The sequence below is a fragment of the Miniopterus schreibersii genome (genome assembly GCF_964146895.1).
Source record: "Miniopterus schreibersii genome assembly, chromosome: 1".
Lineage (NCBI taxonomy): Eukaryota > Metazoa > Chordata > Mammalia > Chiroptera > Miniopteridae > Miniopterus > Miniopterus schreibersii.
In genome coordinates this window covers 2,234,016-2,257,263 of record NC_138101.1, presented here as the reverse complement: position 1 = coordinate 2,257,263, position 23,248 = coordinate 2,234,016, and the positions used below count along the sequence as shown (strand labels likewise).

Genomic DNA, 23,248 nt, shown 5'->3' with positions numbered 1-23,248 from the left:
GGGTGGGAATCTGGGCTGGGTCAGAAGTTACTCACCGGCCTTGGGGGGTGGGAGGGGGGCGAGAATGCCTGCCCTCAGACCCTCTGCTCCGGGAGAGGGACAGTGAGCAGACCCAGACCAGCTCCCTGCTGTTGCATTTCTGCAGTCAAGGTCACCCTTCCGGGGCAAAGCTCTCCCTTCCTCTTTTTCTATCCAAGTGTCCAAAGTCATACAGCTGCTCCAGGGCCTCTTCCCTCGAGGAACAAGCCCAGCCACCTTGGCCTTTTTTTTTTAGCAAAATTACTCAATTCTACCTCTACCTTCCAAGCAGCTAGATCAGCCTGAAGAGCCCCTCTGTTGGGTCCACAAGAGGTCCTAGCCTGGGTCTGGGACAACGCCAAGATTTAGGGTTGGGCTTAAAGAAGTGAAGAAAGCTCATGTGTACCACTTAGACAAATGGCAAGTGAACTACCTCATGGGAGGCGCAGTTCGAGAGGCAGTCACTAGCTCTGACAGGTGACCCAGAGTAATCATCGAGCGTTCTGGAGCCAGACTGCCTGTTCCTACCCCAACCCAATATTCACTGGCTGTGTGATGTTGGACAAGGTCCCCAAACTATGCCTCTGCTTCCTCATCATAAAATGGTCACAACAATAGGGTTGCTCTAAAAACAAAACATGTTGGCACAGAGGGGGATTTCATAGAAAATGTTTTGAAAAAGTGAGAAAATGTTGGATATTATTAAATATATATTGTACACTCACAATGTATTTATAATGCACAAAAATTGTTGTCATAAATGCTTAACTGTTAACTGTGGTTACCTCTAAAGAAGGAGGGATACAAACTCAGCTATTTGAGCCACACTTTCATAATTCTGCAGGAAAATGATTTCCAACCCAGAATTCTATACTCAGCCAAACTATCAATTAAATTTGAGAGTAAAATATTCCAACATTATACGAGATCTCAAAAAAAATTATTTCTTAGAAAGGTACTGGTGAAGATGATCAATCAAAATGAGAGACAAGTTAAAAAGGAGGCCTTTTCCCCAGGAGAGGGGGAAAGGCGTTTTCAGGGAGACAGAGGCTCTAAGAGCACAGGTGTAAGCAGGCTGGAGATCACCCAGCTTAGAGCAAAACAGGCAGAATGAAAGGGTCAAGAAGAATTATCCTAAGAAAAGGCTAAGATGGGTGATTCCCTGGTGTGCATGAACATATGGAGAGGCGGTTTAACTTCTTGGGATTTTGGGGGAATAGCTTTGTTCTCTTTTTATCCCTCATAAAACCGGGCTTTGCTTCAGCCTTGAAACAGATTCCCTGAAACTCAGGAGAGATAAAAACAGAACAAAACAGAGTAATGATCAATTCCAAGAGAAAGGAAAAAAGGAAACGCCACCAAAATAGACTAAAATCTCAGCTGTGAATAAGAGTTCCATGTCATAATAAGTGCTGCTGAATATTTACCCGAAACCTTGATCACAGTATACTGAGATGATGGGGAAAGTGGGCAGTGGAAGGAAGGGACAAGTTAAGTGACCCAAACTATCTTCTCCCTCAGCAGGATGTCTCTCAAGCACAAAATTTGGAAGAAACAGCTAAACCGTGAAAGGGCTGACTCTAGGGAGCAAAATCAGGGTGGAGAAGGGTGGGCGGGGTAGGTGGTTGCTGTTTTTTTGTTCAAAGCTTTGCAGAATTTTTGACTCTTAAAACTATATAACTAGACTCTATATAACTTTGTTTAAAATGGGTTTAAAAATTTTAAACAAAATCTGATACTTGACAGATAAGAATATCCTATTAAGTAGTGTATTCTTAAACCTTTGGAATCCAAACTCTGAAAATTTGTGGAAAGTTATGGCTCCTCCCCAGTAAACACGCACACGGGCACAGAGGCTCAAAATTCCCGCACAGGATTCCAGGCCATGGGTAACTTCCTGAAGGCCAGGTATAAAGCCTCAGAATTACAGATTCTGGTTTCTTACAGGAAATTTATTTCAAATCAGAGCTTCTTGTCTACTGTCAGGAAAAAAAGTTCTAATGAAAAACGGCTTCAAACACCTACATGGCCAGAGGAGGTCACACTTGCTCTTAAATACTTGGTGGCCACCACCAGCTGTCTCCTGACTGGAAGATGGCACCTCCTCCCAAGCGGTGGATGAAGGGAAAGACTTTGTTTACTGGGCTTTGCTTCAGCCTTGAAACAGATTCCCTGAAACTCAGGAATGAGAATCCCTGTTGGGTTGACTCAGCTGTTTCCATTCTAGAAACAGACATGAAATCATGCACTCCTCACTCCTGAAGGAATCCTCCGCATAAACCTAGAAATGGCAAGGTCCCAAATTCCCCACATGGGTGTTTTTTCTAATAATTACTATAATGACTTCTTGGCAAAACTTCAGTAATCAGAGCAGATGACTTAAATATTCAAAAATGCAAAATTGAGTGAGTTCTGCTTCTGACTGATCTCTGGCTGCTGTAATCATGCTATCAGCTCATGAGTGAGGCAGATGAACAGCTCTGTCACTAAACAGGGATTCTAAGGGTGCTGTCAATCCGCTTAAGATGTTGGTGCCTTGGTGAATTTATTTGTGAATGGAGGGCAACAATAGCAACTTCATTGGATGTTGTCAAAAAGGAATCTGGTAATTGTGGAAGGTGGGATAATGGCCCCCAAAGCTGGCCATGCCCTAATGCCTGGAACCTGTGACTGTCACATTACACAGCAAAAAGGCCTTTGCTAAACCTTAGGTGGGGCATCATCCTGGGTTATGTAGGTGGCCCCGATCTAATCACATGAGCCCTTAAGAGCACAGAACTCGCTCCAAGTATTAGAGAGATGGGGAAAAGGGGAAGACAGAGCACGGGAGTAGGGGTCAAGGGTCCTTGCCGGTTTTGGGATCAGGGGGTCATGTGCAAGTACCACAATGAGGCTCTAGGAGCTAAGGGCAGTTCCCCAGCTGGCAGCCAGCAAGGAAACAGGTCTTGGCCCTACAACATCCAGGAACTACAGGGTGTCCCAAAAAAATGTATACACACAATGTCTATAGATTCTATTTCATTTTGAAAATGAAACGTATTTTACTAAACACTGCCTTTATAATTATTCAAAGTGTGTGTACATTTTTTTGGGACACCCTATATATTCGGCTCAGGTGGTCAGCCCTGCCAACACCTTGTTTTTTGCCTGGGAAGACCCAAGTCAGACTTATAACCTACACAACTGTGAGGTAAACAGATCTACGTTGTTTTAAGTCACTCAATGTGTGGCAATTTGTTATAGCAGCAATAGGAAACTCATACAGTGACATATATGAAAATATCCCACAGAATATGTCAGTGTCCACGTTCAACAAGAGGCAACTAACTTCCTTAGTCAAAAGGCAGGATGGCCATATATCACCCAAAACAACAGATTAGACTCATTCTGAAAAATGCAGGTTTGGTGAATTCTAAATTTCCCAGAACATCTACAATTCTAGTTTCAGGTAATTCACTGCCCTTCCTTTAACTTACATACCTACTGAACGGTATCTGTCCTGCCTGGGATACTCTAAGTAGCATGTCGGGGAATGCTGGACCGCTGCACCAGCCTGGCCCCCAAATGCCCTGTGGGGCCATGGCAGCACCCACAACACTGCACTGACATCCCATCCAGGCCTGCTTCTGCCACCAGACCTCGAGTCCAGCTTCTCACATCTGAGTCCCACCCTGTATCTGGCAAGGAGCACAGTACATGGGCATAGCACAAGGACTCTATACAAAGGCCTGCTGAACCGTAAGACAGTATAACTTATCTGTTTATAACATATAAATTCTCTGATGGCCAGTGCACATTCTATTGGCCTCTGTGTCCTTCCCTCTGCCATACCTGGGAAGCAGAGGCTCTCAGTAGTTGGTAGTGAGGAAGCAGAGGCCAGAGGGAGAGCAAGAAAAAAAAGACACTCTGCGCAAACAGCTTCCAAAGTGGAGCAGAGAGGAGGCCTTAGGAAACATTGGTGCTGAAGTCAGGGTCACAGGGATGCAGGCTGCCTGCTAGTCACTTCAAACGTGAACAGGAACACTTGGCCGACCTTGACCTCAGACTGCCTACTGACTTTCCCAGCTCAAGACAGGTAGCTTAGGAACTGAAATGTCAAGAAAATATACTTCATTAAAGGAATGTTCATGGGAATGTACATAATTGAAACCACTAAAGGCTAAACTGCACACATTCAGCAGTCCGTTACAAAAGATGAACAGTAACGGAAAGTTGAATTTTACGTTTCCCCAAAACACTAAAATATCAAACAATTAAAGAGAGAAAACAATCCTAAAGGAAGTTGCCTAACACACCTCAAACTAAAGAGCATTTGAATATTAAACATTTGGGATTTTAAAGAGAAACCCAGATTCACTAAATTCTTAATGAAGCATTTTTTAAAAATCCTTGGCAACATAGTATTTTACAACTTATGAAATTCCACTACATTCATGCTTTCTTTTACCCTCAGAACAGTCTCCTGAACCAGACAGAACAGGTATTACAATTAATTCACAGGCAAGAAAACTGGAGTTTAGAGGACTTGGACTGAACAAAAGCCTTACTAGGGCCAACTTGCCAATCCAAGTCTCCTGGTCAAAAGAACTGAAGTAAGTTATCTTTACTACATGATGTATAGATACATCCTGTCAACACCCAAAAGATTCTAAGGTAGCCTGAGTAACAGACCCATATATGATAAGGACTTTAAAATGCAAACTAAAGAAGAAAAAAACATTTGGTAGGTGATGTGGGACAGGTGAGGGGCTGGTTAACAAAGACGTATAGTCAAGAAATACTTACCTTTGAACTTCAATTTCCAGGCAAATCATACTTAAAGGGAAAGGGGGATATATAGACTATCATAATCTTTTTAAAATAAGCACCATCAGTTCTTTAAAGCAGTTGAATCGAGCTGTCTGGGCACTCTCTTCCTTCAGTAAAGAACAAGCGGACAACCTTGAATGTGGAGTTCAAACTCTACCTTCTCCAACCCCAGGCACCCTCTCCCTTCCATGAAAGACCCCTTGTCATTTAACCCATATAAAAACCAGGCCTGCTACCAATCAAACCTATTCAGCAAAGAACAAGCATTAACTAGTTAAGCTTTGTGAAAACATTATAGTAATACAGTCTAAAAAACCACAAAGAAAATCCAGTTGTTTCTAAAGACCCTTCCTAAAATAAGGTCCCTAGCAAAACAAACCATGTGGAGTGTGAAACAAAGCACCTTTTTTAAGTTAAGAGAAGACAAAAATCCCACTGATTTAAGTGAAAATTGTAACTCGGTGGCATCACTACCTGACCAAATAGCTGTCATCTATTTTTTTTTTTTTTTAACATATCTTTATTGATTTCAGAGAGAGGAAAGGAGGGGGAGAGAGAGAGAGAGAGAAACATCAATGATGAGAGAGTCATTGATTGGCTGCCTAGCCTGCAACCCGGGCATGTGCCCTGACCAGGAATTGAATCCCGATCTCCTGGATCCTAGGTCGATGCTCAACCGCTGAGCCACGCCCGGCCAGGCAGCTGTCATCTGTTTTTAATCCTTGTAATCACCCAAATAAGAACAGCAAAGACAGGGCTTTAAGAAAATCAAGCCCACCAAATTCTCATCTCACCAAACAGATCAACTGGAAGGAAGGTTAATATTTTAAAGGATTAATTACTATATTCCTTAGAATTGGAGCTTTCTAAGTCATTTAATATGTGATGCTTTTTTTTTTTTTTTTTTTTGCATGTAATCATTTTAAACTATGTTTTAAACCATTATACAAAACCACATACACCCACTCAAGGCACTCCCAAAATTCCACTTATTTCAGAGTCCCCAAGTTAAAATCTTCGTTAGAGACTGGGACATACAGAAGCTCCAGTCGGCAGACTTCACATGACACGAAAAAGATTGACGAAAGCCTCCTGGCAAGAGTTCTGCGCCCAACTACTTCGTTAAGGAAACCATCAAACCAATTGTACATGGTACAGATGTTGCAAGTAAAACGTAATTAGGAAGAACATGCAGGACAATATTAAAAAACTGCTTAAGCTTCCACCACAGACTCCAGTCCTTCACTCTGAGACAAAGCATATACTCTTTGAAAAGAAAAGGAAGACAAATTCCACTTTAGAATCTGCATTTTCAAAGGTCTCCCTTATTTGGACCACTAAGAGAACGTCCCTCTGCTGTATCTGGTTGAGAGAGTTAAAGGTCTAGGGCTAAGGGGTCCTTACCTAGTTTAAGGCCCTCTACCGTGAGGAGACTGACAGCCAGGAGTGTTGGCTTTTCAGGAACAGAGTGACTTAATTCCAGAGCCAGAATGGGACCCAATAACCTCTAATCAGGTACTTTACCCTGTGCAGCAAACACTAGGAAGCAAGAGCAAACATTAATCTAAGAGCCCTCAGGAGTGCTGAGGAACTGCAGGTTCTAAATCACACACACTACCTCAATGCACGGTACAGAAAAAGGCCCTCTCATTTGGATTTGCCTCCTCCCCACCGGGCACAAAAGGTGCCCAGCTGTGAGAGCACCTATCCAGCTGCACGACCTCGAAGCACCTGTCCTCCGAGACCACAGCTCTGGGAGGGCAGGACATAGGACCTCAGGGGAGGCTTCAGAGAGAAGACAACGCTGAGGTCTCAGTTCCTACAGTGAGACCTTAAGAAAGAGGGAGTGGCAGCTGGAGTGATGGCAGCTGGGACTGGAGGGGGGCAGGAGTTAAGGGCACAGACGGCCCTGATGAAGGGCTGGTTTGCTAAGTCTGGACTTTACAGCTACAACGGAGGCTGTGACATGTTCGTCCTGCGTCCGGATACTGACACATCAGCTCCTCCACGGAGAACTTCAGTCTGGACATCGGAGCTGCTTGGCCCAGACGGGCGCCTGAGACCACAACACTCCAAAAGGGAAGCCTGACTTTGACTCTGCACCCCGCTCGGGGAAGACAATCGTCGCTGGGCCCTCGCAGGTGTTTACACGGCTTTGATGAAACGGTTGAGTGGACGATTCCACTGTATGTAAGCGGCCTGAGCCACGGAGAGCCTGCAGGGGACGGCCAGGCCTCGGCACCAGGCGATTCTGGCTGACATCGCCGTTTGGCCGTCCGCAGCCTCGCCCGCCCTCCAGCCCGCCCGGCCGGCCCCTCGGAAACCTGACCTCCAGCTGTAACGGCCTCTGGCCGCGTTCCGTGGGCGTGGATTCCCCTCCTCGCACGCCTTCCCAGCCCGCCAAATCCTGGGCGAGTTTCCTGCGCTCTCCAGGCGCTGAGAGCTGCAAAGTGAACTCTGCTTTTCCAGATTTTTTTTTTTTCCTTCCCAGTCCTAACGGAAGAAATCAAGCAGCAAGCAGCGCGGGGCAGAGGGGCTCGGCTCCCTCCAATCAGAGCCGGCTCCCGCCGCCCAGCCTCGCGCCCGGCAGGAAGCGCGGCGGCCCGGGAGCCCCGCAGCCCCGCAGCCCCGGCCCCGCGCGCGTGCCAGCCCCGCGCTCCCGGGGGCCTGCCGGGCGGGCGCAGGGCCGGGTCCCGGGGCAGCGGCAGTCCGGCCGCGCCGCTCCCGCTCCTTCGGCGAAGAAGACGGCAAAGGAAAGGGTGGGTCGCAGCCCTCCACCCAGGCCAGCGGCGCCCCCGCGCACAGCCCGCCGCACCCCGACCGGCCCAAGGACCCCCGGGAGGGCCCCTCCTCGCAGGGCGCCCCCAGCCCGCGCACGCGCGTTCGGGCAGGCCGGGTTCACACTCCCGACCCGGCAGGGGCCCCAACTGGCAGGGGGGCCGGGGCACCACACGCGCGGGTCCACGCAGAGCCACCCGCGGTGACGCGGACGCTCAGTGAGCCAGGCGGGGGGCCAGGTCCCCACGATCAAGGGTCCACGCAGTCACCCCCAATGAGGCAGTGAACCGGTCACACCACGGGGGGCGGGAGGGAGGGGCAGGGTCTCCTGCTCGCGGCACATCGAGGATACCCACGCGCGAAGGCCACACGGAGCCGCCGCCGGTGACACGCAGACAACAGGGGACCAGCCACGCCTGGGGGGGAGCGGGGTCCGATACCGTCAGTGCTCCCGACGTCCCGGGTGGCCGGGGCCCCTGCGCGCCGAGCCCCCTCGGTGCCACCCCGAGGTCCCAACAATACCCGGGCGCTCGGGCCGACGGCCGGTCAGTCCCCGTCCCGGTGCCGGGCCCGCTGTCGCTCAGGGCGGCGGCCGCCACCTCGAGCCGCGACCCCGCGGCGCCCCGCTCACAGCTGCCACACCGGCCCGAGGACCCCCGGCCCGCCGGGACCCTGCCGCCCGGGACCCCACCCGGCCCCGGGACCCCGCCGCCCGGGACCGCCGCCCGCCGCCCGCCGCCTCACCTCAGGCCGCCGCCTCAGCGCGCTCGCCCCTGGCCGCCGGCGCCCCGGCCGAGTGCAGCGGAACCCAACAGTCGGCAGAGCCGCGGCCGCCACAACAATGGAGCCCGGGGCGGGGCCGCCTCCCCCTCAGCGCCGCCGCCGCCGCCGCCGCCTTGGCCACGCTCCGTCGAAGGCTCGGCTTCGGGCTCCGCGGAGCAGCGGCCGGCGCGAGGCTCCAGCGGGACTCGGCACCGCGCAGGCGCACTCGCCCCGCCCGCGCCCTGCGCCCCGCCCCCGACGGCCCCCGGCACCCTGGGCCCGCCCCCCGGCCAATGGGGAGGGAGACGCGCGGAGGGGGCGGGGTCGAGAGAAACAAAGGGAGGTGGGGCGGGGCCGCGGGGCGGGGCCTCGGGGCGGGGCCGCGGGTCCCTCGGGGCGGCCGGACCCGGAGCCGCCCCGCCCCGGCCCAGGCCTCGGAGGCCGAGCGACGCGCCCGCTGGGATCCGCTCGGCGGGCCGCGCTCGTCCGCAGCCCGGACGCCAGCTGGCAGGCGGCCCGCTGTGCAGGGAGGGAAACTGAGGCCGAGGGACGCGGCCGCCCGCGCCCACGTCACGCTCGTGCGTCTTCGGTTCGTCCGACGGGCGTTCCCGCGGCTCCCGGGAGGCGCACCGGGGTGCGGGCAGCCGCGCCCTCCGCAAAGCAGCGCCTTCGGGCAGGGCCCGGACCCCCGAGGCACTGCCGCGCCTGAAAGGAGCCGGAGCCGAGCTGCCCCCCTCTCCCGCGTGGGCGCTTCCGTGGTCCCGCTCCCCCACCCGGAACGACCCCCTTTCCCCGCCGGTTCACCCCGCGCACCCGCGCGCCACCCACCGCCTTTAACCTCTGCCCGCATCGCCGTCGTATTGGCTCTTTCGGCGTCACGTGACCCCGCGTGGGTCCTCCCTAGGTCACCTGCAGCCCGAGTGCTCCAGGGCCCCCCTTTCTGCCCAGCCTGTGTGTGCGGAGGGGGGTCGGGGCGACGCAGGCACCCTCCGCTCGCCGTGGACGCTCCTGCCCGAAACCCTTTAAGCACCCTGTGGTCACTGCCGGGTCCTGACGCCCAGGCCCCACTCGCCCCGTCCGCTGGACACCGGGAGGCCGCTGGAGCCCACGGGGCCCAAGCAAAGGGCCGCGCTCGGCGCCCCCACCTGCTGCTCCACGGTCTCCTCCGCCGCCCAGGCCCCTGCACCCGCACAGCGGCTCGGGTTCAACCTGCAGGCACCCCGGGGCGCCCGCGCCCGCGCCCCCTCCAAGTCCCCTGCGCTCCAGGCGGACGCCACAGCCTCGGTCGCCGCAGCCTCGGTCCCCGCAGCCCACAGCCTGCGCTGCCTCTCGCGTGGCCCCTCTGGACAAGGCCGGTGGCCTCTGTCTCATCCCCGGGCTCAGAACAGGGCCAGGCTGCCTGCAGGCCTCAGGGGATGCTGGTAGGATGGGTGGGTGGACGGACGGATGGACGCACAAGGTTTTGACAGTGACTGCAACAAACCCCATCCCCGTCGCCCTGCACACACATGCACACACACATGCATGCACACATGCACACATGCACTCGCACACCCCGCTGGAAACCTGGCTTCCAATCTGATTTGCCAAACAAACTCCTGCAGGAACATGAACAGCTCCCTCACCCTCTCCAGGCAGAGTCCCAGCGCGGCCTGGGGATGTGCTCAGAGGTCAGGAAAATGAATCTCAGGGAGTGAAGGTGTCCCTACGAGGACATCACTCCCCGGCTTCAGGCCTTTACGGGTGCTGCCCTCGGCCTGGTGTGCTTTTCTCTCATTATCTGGCCAACTCCTACCAACCCTCCAAGTCTCACCCTAAGTGCCACTTTCCCCAGGAAGGCTTTGTGGCCACCGTGCACTGAGTACAGCTGTGGCAGACACACCCTAAGGTGAGCCCACAGTGGGTCCCACCCATGTATGATTCTCCTCCCCCCCCCCCCCCATGAGCGTAGGAAGAGCTTGTGACAGCTTCTAAACAACACAAGGTGGCAGAGGTGACGAGGTGTCACTCCTACGGTCAGGTTACATTACATAGGAATTCATCTTAACAGACCGGACAGAGAGGTTCTCCTTACAGGCTTTGAAGAAGTCACCTGCCAGGAGCCCACCTGGGGGATGGCCCATAGGACCAGAGGACAGCCTACAGCCACAGCCAGCAAAAAGCTGGGACCCAGCCCTAGTCAGTGTGGCTCAGTGGATAGAGTGTCAGCCCGAGGACCGAAGGGTCCCCAGTTCGATTCCTGATCAAGGGCACATACCTGGGTTGCAGGTTTGATCCCTGGCCCCAATCAGGGTGCATGCAGGAGGCAACCAATCGATGTGTCTCTCTCACATTGATGTTTCTCTCTCTCCCTCCCTCTTTCCCCCTCCCTCCCTTTCACTCTCTTTAAAATCAATGGGGGGAAAATATCCACTAGAGAGGGGGGAAAAAAAAAAAGCTGGGCCCCGGCCATGCAGGCCCATGGCAATGAATTCCAGCATCAACCTGAATGAGCCTGGAGGTAGACTGGACACTAGTCAAGGCTCCAGGTGAGGATGCAGGCTGCCGAAATGTTAGGTGAAAGCGGGTGTGCCCCGAGCAGAGGACACAGCTAAAATGTGCCCAACTCTGACCCTCAGAAACTGAGCTGGGAAATGTGGGCATTGTTTTCAGCGGCTACCTTTGTGGTGGTTTGTCATGAAACAATAAAAAATAAATACAACAACCCAGGTCCCCTCCCAATTACACATTCATAGCACCCTGGACTTTTTTCTGGCATTTGTCACCATCATACCTTCTCTGTTTAAAATCTCTCTCTTGCCCCTGGCATGAGAGCCCCATGAGAACAGAAATGGAGTCTGTCTTGCTCATCTCTGTCTTCCAAACGCCCAGCACCATTGGTCGACGGCTGGCCCACTCTCCTTCCAGCCTGCTTTCCCTGGCCCTGCTCCACTATAGAGACCCAAATAGTTTCTGGCTTCCCAGCTTCCCTTAGAGCCCGAGGCGGTCACGTGACATTGTCCTGGCCTGTGAGACCGAGGGGAAGTTGGCTGAAAAGGTTTCTGGCCGTGGTGTCCTGGAGCCAGTTTGGACCAGACCACAAGAGCCGAGTGTTTATTGTTCAGGAATTTTACAAGTCAGTTGTTAAACACAGTCAATCATTACTGAACAATTAAGTTATATAAACTTACAATGAGCAATTACATTAAAAACAAAGATAATATTCAAAATTACTTCCTAATTATTTCACTAGTTTACACTGTTCTGTGCTTTGAAGAATTCTGCGTCTACTATCACTGTGTGATAGAAATGCTATATGATGGGGTGCTACTGGTGTCTCTTCCCACATACGCAGCCAACAGCGTCATGTTGGTAGCTTGAAATCAGATGTGATAGAAGAATTTATACCACAGAAATTGGCAGCTGCTACAAATCAGGACTTTCCTCCTTTCTCCCATCCCCCAGGAGGCCAGTAATTGAAGGCTGATCAGCACACCCCCGGTTTCTAGGGAAGATTTTGCTCTCTGGGAAAGGGAATAGATGCAGCTGATGCAGCTTTTTCTCAGCAGCAGGGATTACTACCTGGAACACACATGTGATGTCCGGAGCTGTGGCAGCCGTCTCACAACCACGAGCAAAGTTGTAATCAGAGAGATTCTGACTCTTGCACCCCTTGGGCCTCTGAATTGAGACCCCCCAATCAACTACCTACAGATTCTCTATTCTGTAGAAAAAAATCCTTTATTTGTTTAAGCCACTGTTACTCCATTTTCCTGTGGCTTACAGAATTCCTAAGTGAAATATAGAGGCATTTGACAAATATCTGTGAATTAATAAACCCTGCCTGATACACTTTCCTTTTCAGTGGTCATCCTATTTGGGCTTCACCCACTGACAAGACACTCCCCTCCTCCTCCCCCGGCAACCAGCCCAGGCATGGTGTCACAGCTCAGATTATAACATTTTCCCCTCTTGGGAACTGAAATTTGGAGACTTCTTGTAACCTCAGAAAATAAGTCCACTCCCTCTTGGCCACCACTGCCTTTCTGATGAGAGTGTTCATTCGATGGGAAAATAAATCAGGGCTTATTGATCTAAGAGTTGGGCCAGTACTCTTTGTGGCAATTCCTGGCCTCTGACACTGTGAAGAGGACGTTAGTGGCTTGGTGACCCGAGACCTCTTCCCAGACTCTGCCAGCAACGTTTCTCTTGAGGAAAAAAATGAATTACAAGCCGTTTACAGGCCCAGGTAAGCTGCCTTTCCATGGGACTTTTCATGCAGTCTTCCCGGATCTGGGGCCCAGAGGGAACAGAGATCGTCCAGGGCGACGGGGCACCCGTGGGAAATCGGGACTGGTTTGGGATGTGACGTCAGCTCACCAATGCAATGAGAGCCCACTGGTCTCCTGAAGTTGTCACCCGTTGCTACGGAACAAATGATCCCAAACCTAGCTGCTTAAAACAACTGACATTTATTATCTCACAGCTTAACTGGTTGCCTCTGGCTCAAGGTCTCTCAAGGCTGCAATCAAACCATCTGTGGGCCCCGGCAGGTGTGGCTTAGTTGGTTGGACGTTGTGCCCTGCACCAAAAGGTTGCTGGTTGGATTCCCTGTCAGGGTGCCTGGTTTGGGGGCTCAATCCCTGGTGTGTGTATGGGGGGGGGGGGCACGCAGGAGGCAGCCAATCAATGTTATACTCTCACATCAGTGTTTCTCTTTCTCTCTCCCTCTCTTCCTCTCTCTCTAAAAATCAATATAAATAAATAAATGAAAAGGTGCGTGGGGGGTGTGCAATTCTCCGAAGGCTTGCCTGGGACAGTCACTTTCCAAACTCCCTTGTGTGGCTGCCTGCAAGCCACAGCTCCTCACTGGCTGTTGGCCCCCAACCCCATGTAGGGCAACTCACAACAGAGCAAGGGAGTGATGAGCACCAGGAGGGGAGCCAGAGTTTTCCGTACCCAATACTGTAAGTGACATCCCGTCACTGGCCCTGTCTTCTGTTAGACCAAGGCAGTATGTCCAGCCCATCCTCCAGGGCAGGGACCCCGCCAGGGGGCCGCAGCAGGGTGGGGCCAGGAAGCAGGGGTCACTAGGGGCACCTCAGAGGCTGCCTACCACCGCTGCTGAAAACAAATGTTTTTTTTTTTAAAAAGCAGTCATAGGAAACAAACATCATCTTCTGGGAAATAACAATAAGAATTACAGGTGAATTCTTGCCAAAAGAAAATGAAAATCGAAAGGCAATGAGACAATAGTCTTACAGTGTTGAAAGGAAAAAAACCTGTCACTCCATCGCCTGCAAAACCCACGGCCGCTTCCAGGCACCGCCTCCAGCTCCTCCGTGCGCGTGGCGGACAGGAAAGGAACCGCTTCCCGGCTGCCCCGCCGTGTCGCGCTTCCACTCTGCTCAGCGCCCTCGCAAACGCCCCACTTGCCGATCTGTCCCGCCCTCGCCCTCTGCTGAGGGACCTCTGAAGCTCTGGAGTGAGGTTTAAGTAGCTTGGAAGGCACAGCCCCCTGGGGAAGGGGGTCCAGGAAGGAGGCCTGCAGGCCCTGACACTGCCCCCAACCCCTGACACCCTGCAGGCTGGGGACGATTGGGAAGGTGGGTGCCACGGGCTGGCGAGCACCGCTGAGCCAGCTGTGGCCGTGCAAAGGTCGTAGAACCCGGGGCAGCTGAGGCTTGGTGGCAGACCCGAGCTCCGGAGCAGGGACTGTGCCCTGCACATCTCCAGCGCCCTGGGCGGTGCCGGGCGCAGATGGGTGCTCGGCAAGTGTGCTCTAAACCGACCGGGAATATGGTGCATGAGTGCACACTCCTGGCAGGACAGGGTGACAGCTCCCAGGGCCTCCTATGGGCAGCAGTCTCCCAGCTCAGGGCAGTGGACGTTTCTAACACAGAGCCACACTGCAGCCATTAGTCACACTGGCTCCTGAAACTTAACTGTAATTAAAATGTAAAACTAACACTGGCCAGTGTGTCCTACCACCAAAGGGTCTGTCCGGGCACCAAAGGGTCGCAGGTTTGATTCCCAGCCAAGGACACCTGCCTGGGTTGCAGGTTTGATCCCTGGCCCAGGTCAGGGTGCGTGTGGGAGGCAGCCAATCGATGTCTCGCTCACATCGATGTTTCTGTCTCTCTCTGCCCTCCTCTCCTGTCCACCCCGCCCTTCCTTTTTCTCTAAGAATCAGCGGGAAAATATTCTTGGGTGAGGATTGACAAAAGTAAATTAATAAAAAATAAAATAATATGTAAAACTTATTTCCCTAGTCACACAGCTCCATTTCGAGTGCTGGTGGCCACCGTATGGACATCGTGGGCATAGAATTTCCACCATCACGGAAAGCTCTTGGGCTGAGCCCTGAGAAGCTTTGAGGCGAGCACGGTGCCCACATGGGCTCCTGTCCCATCACCAACTATCCCAATGGCGCTCCCAGGTTGCAGAGCACTGGCGTAGGACTGTCAGCCTGGGTGTGCCATTCGGGGGAGGAAGCGTCAATGGACAGAGAAACAACGTGGTGGCACAGGGCAGGTGTGAAGAGGAAAGCAGCGTGGCCATGACACGTGGGACAGACACCAGGACCCCGTGGGGTGGGGGTGGCAAGGGGAGGCCGTGGACGGCGGCAGGGCATGATCCTATTGACGTTTTCAAAGTGTCACCCTGGCTGTCGGGTGGGGTGACCTGTGAGGAGGTGAGAGTGGGAACAGAGAGGTCGGATGGGAAGCCGTAGTGTTCGTCCAGGGAGAGGCGAGGGTGGCCTGGAGCATGGTCAGGGTGACCCTATGCCCTGGTTTGCCTGGCACAGGCCAGGTGTATACCTGTATCCCAGGGTCGGTCACTGGTAACAGTGCCACCTCCCACTCCTGGAATATTTTCTGATCTGGGTGATTCCACCAAGGTGTCTGCTGAGACGAGAAAATGCTGAGAGAGATGCTTCAGGGTGGGAACCAGGGTTTGTGCTGGGCTGACCTTGGGGCTGACCAAAGTAGGCCAGTTTCTGACCCGTGTAACCGGGGATACAGTGGTGCCATTTACTAAGATGTGTACATGTGGCTTTTGGGTGGAAAACCCCAAAATTCACGAGAGTCATTAAAGTCATTGGAATAAGGCGAGAAATCGCTATGGACGTAATGTCTATGTGACCTCAAAATTAATATGTTCGCCCGGCCGGGCGTGGCTCAGTGGTTGAGCGTCGATCTAGGATCCAGGCGATCGGGGTTCGATTCCCGGTCAGGGCACATGCACGGGTTGTGGGCTCGATCAATGACTCTCTCATCATTGATGTTTCTATCTCTCTCTCTCTCTCCTTTCCTCTCTCTGAAATCAATAAAGATATATTTTTTTTTAAAAATTAACAAAGCCAATAAGATATATAAATAAATAAAAATTAATATGTTGAAGCCTTAACCCCCAGTGTGATGGATTTGGAGCTGGGCCCTCAGGAGGTGAATAGGCCCTGAGGGTGGGCCCTCATGATGGGATTACTGTCCCTATGAGATGGACAGACAAGGAGAGGAGGTGGCCACCTGCAAGCCAGGAACTGAGCCCTCACCAGAACCTGATCCTGCCGGCGCCTCGATCTTGGACTTCCAGCCTCCAGACCATGAGAAATGTTTGTTGTTTAAGGCCCCCGGTCTATAATACTCTGAACAAAGACAGAGATTATGGAACATTTAATCCCAGACCCATTGGTGGGTCTGCTTTCTCTTCCCTTCCTCAGCCACATGCTCCAGCCAGAGCAGCTACGGAAGTGTCCAGAACCCGCGAGGCTGTCTCTAGCCTCAGTGTGTCTGCTCCTGCTGTTCCCTGGGCCTGGAATACCCTTCCCTTCATCGGTCTCCAGGAATACTTCATTGGTCAAGACTTCATTTGGGCAACACCTTCTCAGACAGCCTCCCCTGAGCTCTGGGGTACATCTGAGGCCTCCTTCGAGCCATCTCCACAGGGTGGCGGCTGGTCTTGTCATTGGTAGCTGCTCGGTCTCCCCAGCCTGACCAGGGAGGTGCCAGCTCCCACAGTCTCTCTACCATCAGCACACAGAACCTGGCAGAGATGTGCTCTGGGGAAAGCAGGGGTCCCAAACCTGTGGCCTGCTGAAGCTGACACGGGGTCCTACCCCAAACGGCATTGCCCACTCTACACACAGGCCCCGTGCCAGCTCCTAGGGCAGACCCGCTCCCCAAGCACCCCACCGTCAACAGAGGGGCCCAGCCCATTGGAATTGACGCGCGTGTCTAAGAAGCGGCTTCTTATGTTCACAAGTTAGAATACATTGTCCTTTATTTGTCCGGGCTCCCCTGGGTCCCACAGGACATTGCACTAGTGAGGAAGTGGGGGTTCCCAGTTGCTCGGGCTCAGGTTGCTAAGTGGAAGGAAGCGGATTAGGTGCTAAAATTCCCTTTCCCTGGCCAAACCAGGCTGGCGAGAAGCCGGGTGTGCGACAGGACAGGACAGCGTGTGCTGGGGCTGGAGGAAGCTGAGAAACCCTGACTCACAGCAGGGACGGCCAGGACGCACAGGGACTCGGCTGCAAACACTGGAAACAAACGTGGGTGACACCTTTCTGGTTCTCATAGGCCTCTTGACACACTTCACAAACACCGTGACAGGCACCATCCCTAATCCACACCTAGTGACAAGCACCACACCTAGTGACAGCAGGCACCTTTCAGCTGGGGACCAGCGGGCCTCCGCCACAAGGCACTCTGCTGACTGGACAGATCAGACAGGTGTCCCGGCTTCTGTCCCCAAGTGTCGGTGTCTGTCTCAGCACTACCCACAAGGTATCGCTCCTGGGGCCACACCTTTGTGTTCTACCGTGGGGAGGTAGGACACCGCTGGCCACGTCACCAAAAGCCACATGGGGTGCTAGGCTGGGTACATGGAGATCCTTGATTCCTGTGCTCCGGCTGGCGGGGAGGTTTTTCCTGTCCGAGGCTTGGAAAATAACAGCGAGGAGATAACCGTGGATCCAGACTTCACGCAGACTCACAAACGGCATTCACTGGGGGAGGGGGGGACTGCCTTTCAGGGTACCCGTGTGACAGGTGCACAGAAAAAAAGACAAAAAGGAAACAGACGGGTCCCATGTCCTGGGAACACACGGAGAACCGAGACCGCACAGCTGTGAGCGGGGGAGACTAAGGCTGGAGGCGCCCCCTCAGTGGGACTGGAAAACTAAACTCTGCATATACGTCGCCTCGTGTTTAAGTAGGCTATACTCTTTAATAAAATAAAACTTTGTGTTGCTTTAAAGATATCATTTAGGCATCTAGGGGATGGTGTGGAAGCACAACACAGTGCACAGAGGGCCCTGGAGGGAGGCACCCTGTCAGGTTGAGCTTTGTCCCTAAAAAGAGACTCATCAAAACTCGTGCACCCCACGCTTGGCACAGCCCTGGACACCCGGGCTGCAGGGCCGTGAGCCAGCACCCTCCATGTGCAAGGCTGTGCCTCCCAGGTGGGGCAGGTGGGCGGGGCCAGCGGACACTGGGAGCCCTGTGCCCCCCACCAATGATTGTGTCAGTGCCTGTCATTGACAAGCCTCAGATCCCCAGCCCCGGTCACCTCTGTGTCCCAAGGGCCTAGGAAGGCGGGCTGTGGTTGTCTAAAGTCCCTCCCTCTCCTGGGACAGCCAGGCTGCAGCATCTCCGTGATGCCAAGCACAGCGGGGGAAGGGGCGGTGCAAAGCGAGGTGTCTGGGCCCTAAACTATGGGCAGGAGCGTTTCAGGTGCACTTGCTGTGGGACCTGCTCCAGCCCCCCCACCCCCAGGCCTTCCCCAGGCGCCACACCCGCCCTGTGGACACAGAGAAGCCAGAGCCAGTGCAACAGGAGGGGTGTGCGTGGTTCCCGCCGGGTGCCCGCGGCTCCGCCAGGGGCTCTGCCAGCGGCTCTGCCCCTGGCTTGTGTGGCCAGGTGCCCGGTGGCCATCAGAACAGCAGGGCTTTCTTCTTGAGGTCGTTCCTCTTCCACAGGGCCAGGCGGTCAAACTCTTCCATGCTCATCCCAAACACTTCCTGGAACTCCTCCGGCGACAAGTGTCTCTTCAAATAAAAAGGGAAAATCGGAGGGGAGCAGTTAGCAACTTTGGGATAGCTGCTGGGCAACCAGAGGCAGGACCGTTGTGAGGAGCAGCCAATCAATGATTCTCTCCCATCGATGTTTCTCTCTCTCTCTCCCTCTCCATTCCTCTCTTTCTCTAAACTCAATAAAAACATATTTAAAAAAAACAAAAAACTCGCTCAAGATCATGAGGCAGTGTCATCGCCCTCCCCGACCCAGGGCTCTTTCTGCCCTGCCATGAGCTTGCCATAGCAAGTGGGACAGGGCCGTGCACAGATGACCCCTGGGCCAACTCCCCTGACCCCTGGTCCCCGAAGGCTCCCCAGGAGGAGGGCAGCCTTACCCTCTCACCCCCAGGTGTCCACCGAGGCGAGGGGAGGCCAGGCAGGCACAGCCCAGCTCCTTCCCGAGCCACAGGAAGGAAGCCCAGGGCGCGGTGCCTCCGCAGAGGGGCTGGCCAGCCTCCTTCTGGGACAGCCCACTCCTGGGGAGCGCCGGCCTTCCCGGGCAGGGACCATAGACTTTGCCTACAGGCGACCCTCCAGGGCGGTGTCCTACAAAGACCTCCGACCCAGGACCACACAGCCCAGGATGCGGGTCCTGGCTCCACCCTGTGCAGCTGCACTGAGGGACCTGAGCTCAGGTGCGAGGTCTATGAGGTGGGAAGGAGCAGGTCGGTGCCGGACCTGTTCTCCCTCCGCTTGGAGGGCGAGCCCCTCCTCACCCACAGGCATCTCCCACTCACTCCTCAGGCTGGGCGATGCCAGCTCCTCCAGGAAGCCTCCCTGATCACCCCTCCCCCAGGCTCCCAGAGCCCTCAGGCCCTCTCCGCACCACGGCCAGTTTCACGCGGCCAACATGAGGTCACTGAGTGCAGGGTTGGGACAGGGTGCCCCACGGGACACCGTTACAGAACATTCCGCCACACAGACGCGACAGGTGCAGTCACCTCCACAGCAGAGACGGTGGAAAACGCAAAGGAGGGGAGAGGGGTGAGTTTTGAGTCTTTGTGCCTTTGCTTTAAATAGAATTGATTCCAGCCTAAGTTTCGATGATCTGTTTTTCTGTGATGGCTGGGTTAACACCAGCATAAAAAAAATTCCTAAAATGTAAGAGTGGGAGCAGCTCCAGCAGCCCCTGAACTGTGCCATGCCATGGTCCCCTCAGCATCGAGCACCGGGCAGGATGGGACCACAGCACACTGTGCCCAGGGACCAGCATGGGTGCTCCTGGCACGGGAGTGGCTTGGAGGATGACCGCAGGGGGGAGGTGAGGGGCTGTGCCTCACGCACGTTCCGCTCTCTCTTCATTCACCTGTTGTGCCAGGTTTGGGGACACAGACGTCAACCAGACCAGGCCGCCCCTGCCCCACAGAGACCTCCCACCTGATGGGGAGGTGGGTCAGAAAGCAGGTAAGGCCACCTGAGGGTTGAGGGACCAGGGAAGACCCAGGAAGGTTTTGCAGAGGAGATACCCTGCGACCTGGAGAAATGAATCCCTGACTTAACTTTGGGACCTAGAAGACTTGACACAGTAACAACTCACCTCTGGCCCCCTGCAAGAGTACATCAACCACAGGGGACGCATGGCACCGTGCCAGGCCTTTGCCATCTGTGGCTTCCGGAACACGCCAGGCTCTCTGCCACCCCAGGGCCCGCAATGCCCTTTCCCCGACTCCACACAGTGGCTCTTCCTCTTCCTACAGCTCTCAGTTCAAACATCCCCTCCTCCAGGGGGCCCTCCTGGATTGCTCTAGCCAATCAGGTCCTAGAGCCATGCCATGTCCCTCAGTGCCGAATCACTGCTGCCCTAGAGCCCTGATGCTGGTGCAGACCCCTCTCTCAGACACCAGCTCAGCCAGGGCCCTGTGCCATCACCAGTCTATCAGGTTCTCATCAGACCAGTCCCGTGAGTTTAAACAAAGCAGGTTCTTCGGTAGCTGCAGGGCCTTCTTTCTCAGGCACATTCCACAGACAGGAGCCCTTACTCCTTGAGCTAACTCCAGGGTACACTCAGTCTCAGGGTCCAAGGCCACTCAGGAAAGCACAGGACCCACTGTGCAGAGTCGCTCCCCTCCCTGCAGTCAGCGGCCGAAAGGTTTGCGCGGCTGAATCAAGGAGGACCCGCAAGTGACTCACAGGGACATGGCCACCGGGCCCCCAGCAGACAGGAAGCGCCTTTCCCAGGGCACCCTTTCCTGTCCGAGTGGCCACACGCTGTGTGAGCCTGGCCGGGCCTTGGCACCAGCTGCCTGGCAGACCTAGTCCGGGGGCTGCCGTGAAGGTCTTCTGTGGGCGTGGCTCACACCTACAACCAGCTGCCTCTAAGCAAAGATGACCCTCCAGCCCTGGTTGGTGGGCTCAGTGGGTTGAGCATCCCTGCACCAAAAGGTCCCCAGTTCAATCCCTGGTCAGGGCACATGCCTGGGTTTCGGGCTTGACCCCCAGCAGGGGGAGTTCAGGAGGCAGCCAATTGATGATGTTTCTCTCTCATCGATGCTTCTATCTCTCTATTCCTCTCCCTTCCTCTCTCTAAAAACCAGTAAGAAACCTTTAATAAAAACGGTGGCCCTCCACAGTGTGGTGGAGAGGCGGGTGCGGGGCCCTCATTCAATCCGCTGGGGGCCGTAAGGGCCAACACCGAGCTTCCGGAGAAGAAATCCTGCCTCCGAGTGAACTCCTGCCTGGTCTCCCCGCCGGCCTGTGCTGATTTCAGACTTGCCAGCCCACAGTTCCACGAGCCAACCCCTTACATGCATTTCTTAATACAGGTCTATGTCTGTCTCTATGTCTCTGTCTTTCTGTCGGTCCACCGCTCACCTGCCCACCTCCTGCCGGTGCTGATTCTGCAGGACCCTGGCTGAAAGGTTCCCACCTAAGGAACAGAATGTCTGCACGTGTGCGCGGGGAGGCTGATGCACAGAAGAGGTGTGAGACATTCATTTCGTAGAGCGTCATTAATCCAGGAAGACGGCACAGCACGGTGGCTCCGGGCGACACCCTGGCCAGCGTCCCAGCTCTGCCTCTCAGGAACCGAGGGCCCTGGAAAGCCCTCAGCTCTCCCACCTCCGAGGCCCGTCTGCAGCCACCGTGCTGAGTGTGGAAACCGTGTGCGCCGGTGTGTCTGGCGTTCGGGACGTCCTTGGGTGGGACAGGTGCTTGTTAACTAAGCCAAACCTAGTAAAGCCTCAGGGTCCTACCTGCTCCCAGCATTGGGTGTCACGGAGGAAGCTCATTCTCTCCCCGTGGCCGAGCCTCATGGCTGGTGCTGCCCCCATTCGCACGTGGCCACCTGGCTGTTCATTAAGTTCTTGGCAAGTGTGGCACTTGACCATCCCAGAGCTCCCTGTCCCTGTGGAAAGCTTTTTCCAATCCACTGTCATCTACGTGGCTCTCTCTCAGGTTGGGAAAATGGGGACAACATGCACCAAATAAACGAACCGGACACACACTACCCCTGCCTGGGCTAATGACTGAACACAGGCTCACACCACCCAGCAGCACAGGCAGGGCCATGCCGTTAACAGGTGAGGAGTCAGGCTCAGAGTGGTTAAGTGACTTGCCCACAGTCACACAGCTAGACATTACGGAGACTGAGTTCACACCCAGGCCAACCTGACCCTAAGTGCTCTCTGCTTCCACCGGGATATCACCCTGGACAGCAAGAGGCTGACACACAAACAAAATGGGGATGTGTTTCGGTAGGTGCCAGGCACAGATGTGCAGGGCGTGGCCTCAGACAGGAGGACACTTGAGTCTTCCTGGGGACGGGCAAGGCTCCTTCCCCTCCAACTGGAAGCTCCTGGCACAGCAGAGGGTAACTGCCAGATGCAGGAAGGGTCTAAAATGCTCCAGGGCACAAGGCCCTTAGGGCAGGGGCTGGGACCCAGCCCCTCCAGGACAAAGCGTGGGACGCAGGAAGGGTGTTAGACTGGGAAGTCGGCCTGCGGGTCTGACTCTGTCCATTGGGATCCCATGATTCATCTGCCCACTTCCCATGTGACCACACCTCCACAGTGGCAGGGGATTGTCCTAGCGACCAGCATTTACTGAGCACCTACTAAGAGCTACTAGGTGCCTCCATGGTGCCTTTCGCTCTGCCAGCCTGAGTCTCCCGAATTCCCCGGCTGAGCTTCATAGGCCAGAGTGTCAATCATTGTTGAGTCCCACTGGGTGACCACTACATTCACCACCCAACCGGACAGTCTGGAGCCACAGCGCTCCCCACAGAGCACCTTCCATGGCCTAAGCCGGCCACCTCGACTCCCAAGTGCCGCCTGAATCACCCGCTTCTGGCCTCAGAAGTGCTGACACACTGTCCATCACTTCTTGCTCGGATGACCTAATTCCTTCCTAAACAGACTCCTTGCATCCGCCCAGCCACTCCAGGCCTCACCACGAAGCCCCGGGCATTGTTTAACATGACAAACCTAATCATTTAATCCCTCACTTAAAAGCCATTGCTTCTAGGCCAAAACCAAACTGCTTCACATGGCCCAGGGCCCTGCGAGGACTGCCCCGTCCTTGTCACCCAGCTCAATGTGGCCGCCTCAGGCTCCTCCCAGTTCCTCCTCTAACAGCCCTAGCTTCCTCCTGCCCCAGGGCCTTTGCAGTGCAGTGTACTCCCCTGGAATTCTCTTCCCTCAGCTTATACTCACACGTGCAGGCACCCTTCCTACACCCAGTTAACTTTTATCCATTTTTAACCAGTTAACTTTTATCCATTTTTAACCAGTTAACTTTTATCCATTTTTAACCACTTATAGGCGCGTCTCCCTCCCTCTAGAGCGCTTATCTCAATATAAAATTATCCACACTCATTTGGGTCACCAGCTG

At 54.5% G+C, this 23,248-nt stretch overlaps 3 protein-coding genes across 33 annotated transcripts in view; 1 reads left to right on the top strand and 2 right to left on the bottom strand.

Annotated features, from left to right (window-relative positions):
* Positions 1–8,600, bottom strand: part of AFAP1 (actin filament associated protein 1) — a 101,450-nt gene extending 92,850 nt beyond the window's left edge. For 2 of the 3 annotated variants that reach the window (XM_081131663.1, XM_081131661.1), the window contains exon 1: positions 8,350–8,600. The gene's annotated coding sequence lies outside the window, so the exon portion shown is untranslated. The remainder of the gene's footprint in view (positions 1–8,349) is intronic. The other variant, XM_081131662.1, reaches the window with a different exon arrangement.
* Positions 1–17,778, top strand: part of SORCS2 (sortilin related VPS10 domain containing receptor 2) — a gene marked incomplete at its 5' end in the record, with an annotated part of 364,973 nt that extends 347,195 nt beyond the window's left edge. For both annotated transcript variants that reach the window (XM_081130912.1, XM_081130911.1), the window contains one exon: positions 17,766–17,778. The remainder of the gene's footprint in view (positions 1–17,765) is intronic.
* The window catches only part of ABLIM2 (actin binding LIM protein family member 2), a 96,626-nt gene continuing 89,978 nt past the window's right edge, over positions 16,601–23,248 (bottom strand). For 27 of the 28 annotated variants that reach the window (XM_081130939.1, XM_081130937.1, XM_081130946.1 and 24 more), the window contains one exon: positions 16,607–18,394. In XM_081130939.1, the coding sequence (XP_080987065.1) occupies positions 18,336–18,394 (59 nt within the window). In that variant the 3' untranslated portion in view covers positions 16,607–18,335. Of the gene's footprint in view, positions 18,395–23,248 lie in introns of all 28 variants that reach the window. The other variant, XM_081130933.1, reaches the window with a different exon arrangement.